The sequence below is a fragment of the Halyomorpha halys genome, unplaced genomic scaffold (assembly GCF_000696795.3).
Source record: "Halyomorpha halys isolate HHAL.00 unplaced genomic scaffold, Hhal_1.1 Scaffold79.1, whole genome shotgun sequence".
NCBI classification, from domain to species: Eukaryota; Metazoa; Arthropoda; class Insecta; order Hemiptera; family Pentatomidae; genus Halyomorpha; species Halyomorpha halys.
The window spans coordinates 604775-609012 of record NW_027113124.1 but is presented as its reverse complement, the minus strand read 5'-3'; the positions used below and the strand labels follow the sequence as shown (position 1 = coordinate 609012).

At 28.5% G+C, this 4238-nt stretch overlaps 1 protein-coding gene across 4 annotated transcripts in view; it reads right to left on the bottom strand.

The window, feature by feature from the left end:
- pxb overlaps positions 1–4238 on the bottom strand; it is a 71460-nt gene that overhangs the window by 16207 nt on the left and 51015 nt on the right. For all 4 annotated transcript variants that reach the window (XM_067050749.1, XM_067050750.1, XM_067050747.1 and 1 more), the window contains one exon: positions 1685–1801. Coding sequence is in view for 1 of the 4 variants with exons in the window: in XM_067050750.1 (XP_066906851.1) it covers positions 1685–1801 (117 nt within the window). In the remaining 3 variants the exon portion in view is untranslated. The remainder of the gene's footprint in view (positions 1–1684; positions 1802–4238) is intronic.

Here is a 4238-nt window from a genome sequence, read left to right as displayed (position 1 = left end):
GCCCTGAGATTAAAAGTCTCTCTTTTTATATAATAAAATTAAGAGTCTTTTATATTATTAAATTTGAATAAATTATATTATCCATTTAAGAGTAAAGTTCTTAATTTGAACCCAAAGTATCTCTTATATTTGAAGAAAGTTTAAAAAACTATTCAGATTCTTTTTATTTTAATTTTAATATTTTTTAAAATTATTACAATATGTAGCCCAAAGCCTTATACTTAGAGGTGGATACTTATCTTCTCAAAAGGACATATTGTTATTTTTTTTTTAAATAATATTAAAAAGGTAGTGGCGTTTTTTTTTACTCTTGAGGATTGTAGATAGCTCAGCTTGAGTATATTGCTTGTTATTAGTTTATATGAATAATTTTCAACTCGCTCTTTTTGTAAAATAAAAACAATAATATACTTAATTATACATTTTACAGACTAGCTCTGTACGGAGGTCACTCCATAAACAAATAAATAAATTATTATTATTAAATAATAATTTTGAACCGGGATATAATATGGCAGTTTTCAAGACAACCTTCAAAGCAATAAAAGAAAGGTTTGTGAAATAATTTCCAAAAGTAAAACCGGATATAATTGCAGGACTAATTTCTTTATGAATACAACTAGTAAAAACTGAAGATTATTAACTTGGACAATTAGCCTTCATTGTAATAAACCATTTTAGTTAATTGTCAAATTAATTATAGGATTTTCTGTGTCTTTGATAATGACCTAAGGGCCGAAACGTCGGAGAGGTAATCAAATTTGTTGAGAGTATAGGATCAAAATAATTTCTCTTTTTATTATGGCTAACCACTCTGAAACAATTAATGAAAAGATATCATATGAGAAACTAATTAATTTTTATTGCGATAAAAGAGATGCTACAACTATCTGTGTATAGCTATAATTTCATTTTTTTAAATCACTTTTATCAGTTGTTAGTCGACTTCAGGTTGTCAATATTTATGCATGTAAGAAAATGAAGGCATATGGTGAATGAAGGCATATGGTCTATATCCAGGTCAAGGTTATGAAAAAAAAAGTAATAACTAGTTTGGTTTTATATTTCATTTTTTTTTTCATATTTTGAAGCATTTAGGTTATTTGAGGAGCATTGACTTCGATCCCCTATAGTCCCTCTAAAATTTTTTAGTGAACTTGGATTTCTACAAAAAAATCTGGTTTCCGTAAACTAATCTTTTAAACAAATCTCTGTTTAAACATTTCTTCTCGACTACTCCTTTATCTTCAGATTCTACCTAAACTGCTTTACCTGTTGAAGTTTGAATAAAAAAAAGGTTAGGCCCCTACCAGTGATGGACACCAAAGAGTATTAAAACAAACCAGGAAAAAAAAACAAGGAAATATAAACTTAGGGGGAAGAGATAGGCATGTTCGGATATGTAAGGTAGTTTACAACTATAGAGAGTTAACTTTTGTTTCATTACACACATTTGAGCTAATGCTAAAACTATACCGAAGTGTCTTCTACAGTCTCCACATTTTAATCACTTCACCTAATATAAGTTCGTCCCAACTTCATTTTATTTTGAAAATCAGATTTTTTTTTATTTAGTGATAATCATTATTCTTACATAGTATAAATGTAATAGAAAAAAAATAAAGAATAATAAGAGTACCTACGTTACTTCAGAAATTTTTCTTTTGCTGAATTAGTAACTTACCGGTCGAATAGAACAGCTGTGGAAAGTACATGCCGTGCTGAGATCAGGAAGGTAAGGAGGGCGTGGAGGTGGTGGCACTGGGAACCTAGGTGGTGGTAGCTGGCATTCATCTATAGTCTGTAAAAGAAGGACTATTATAGCGGGCTTTCCCTCCAGTATAACCTAATTTTGCATGCATACATCAATCGTACCGCCAATGACAAATAACAAAACAGTGTCCTACTTCATAGTCCAAGAGCCCGGGGGAGAGGGGACAAGTTATTTCAACCAAATTTTTGATTACTTAAATTAAAACTATAATAAGTTACTAATCAAGGCTGAGGACACTGCCAACCATAGTTTGGGGGGAGGGAATAAAAAATGGCGGCAGTTTCAAAACGTTACAAAAACTAAAAAAAAAAAATAGTTTTTCATTCAGAGCTCACTATCTTTAAAACTACTTACAACAATTAAAACTCTAAAAGAACATCATTTAAGTAGAGTAGATTTGCTAAAATGTGAACCCTAACTAACAGATCTGTTTACGTTCATTTGTCCCCGAGATCAGTCTTTCAAAAAGCAACATTGTTTTTCCAAATAACGGAAAATCAATATTTTGTTAATTAACTTTGGCAGTATCATAGAAACTGCTGCTGCTACGAACGACATTCAGATATCTATTAGCTCTCAATTGCGGAGTAAGAGTAGCAGTTTACTTAATATGCGCCAAAATAAATTCGTAAAATGTTGATTTCTCGTTGTTAGGAATAAACTTTTGGCTTATGAAAAACTATATATGAGGAACTACAAGACGTACAGATGCATACTACCACCCAAATTATGTATTATAATGTACATCTTCCTAGGAGCAGCAGTTTCCAAGATATTCGCCAAAATTAATATACAAAATATTGATTTTGAGAAATATTTTTTTTTAAAACTCTATCTCGAGAACTATTGAATGCAAAGAACTCATGTTTTAGAAAATTTAATAAATGTGCTATAAAGTTTTTTAGTGTTTTAAGTAATTAAAGATATGTAGCTTGACCAAATGAAAAATGAGTGAAAACTTTGATTTTTTTTTTAATAAAGTAAAATTCAGAGCGCATCCTTAATGCCTCAATATTTACTTTTTAATGATATTTAATGTATCCCATATATAGTCTACGTAAAAATTAATTAAAAAATATTGATTTTTCATTATTTGGAAAAAATATTGCTTTTTAAAAAACTGTATATCCAGAACTATTGAACGCAAAGAGAATATTGGAGCTCTTATTTTATAAAATTTACTCTTCATTTAATAATGTACAATGAATTTTCTCAGTGTTGTAGGTAATTTTAATGATATAGAGATGGGAATGAAAAATTAATACAAATTCTAGGTTTCTCAAATAAAATAAACTTCAGGGGGCATGCACCTAAAATACCTGAATATTTACTTTTTAATGACATTAACAGCATCCCTTGTACAGTCTAGGTAAATATTGAACTTTTTCTAACAGAAAATGACGCACAATTTTTCTTCACTTAAAAGAATTCAAAAGCGATGTTTTTGTGACATATGGACCAACCCCAGTTTTCATTCCCCCTAACACAGTTGGTGGAATAATCAATTTTGACTCTTTAACTCTGTATGGTTTCCATTAAAGTAATCAAGGATTGGGGTAAAATAACTTGTTTTCTTTCTTCTCTTGGGCTCTTGGAATATCATATAAACTCAACTAACCTTTTATAAGGTGCATATATTATTTAAAAACTTTATACACCATCATTATAGAGTATAAGATAATTTATATTCATATATAATTTCAAACACTGCGTTTAAATTACACGGTAAATGAAAAGAATTAAAAAAAAACAATTCAACTAATTTAAAAACCCAACTTCTTTTGAACCTTTATCTCAAATATTTTTGTTTTTCTCCAACATTGAGAATAATCCCTTGGGAATTATATTGGAACCTTCAAGTTGATGTATCCATGTTATAAATTTTTGTCTGTTACTGGCTATTATACCAAAATCGATTCATAAACAATTATACTTTTATTTCAACCACTTTAACTGTTTAACACATTAGCTTATTTGCTGTCACACTTTCATAAGCTAATGTGTTGAATAGTTAAAGTGATTGAAATAAGGGTTTAATGTTTTATCAATCGAATAGCGCAAAGTGGCCGTATTAGAAAATATTTTAAAACACGGATACATCAATTTTCATGTCTCTTTGATAATAGCCTAAGAGCTGAAACATGGAGAAAAACAAAAATAGTTGAGAGAAAGGACGGGAAGATTTATTTTAAATTAATTAGCTACTCAAGAAATTAATATATTATCCCAAAAATTAATATATTAATACTAGTAATTAATATATTATCATGTGAATTAATATATCAATACTAGAAATTCATATATATTATCACAAGAATTACTATATTAATACTAGAAATTAATACAATAATACTGGACATTAATATATTGTCACTAGTATTAATGTATTAATACTAGAAATTGATATATTAATACAAGAAATTAATATATTATTACAAGAATTAATGTATTAATACAAAAAAGG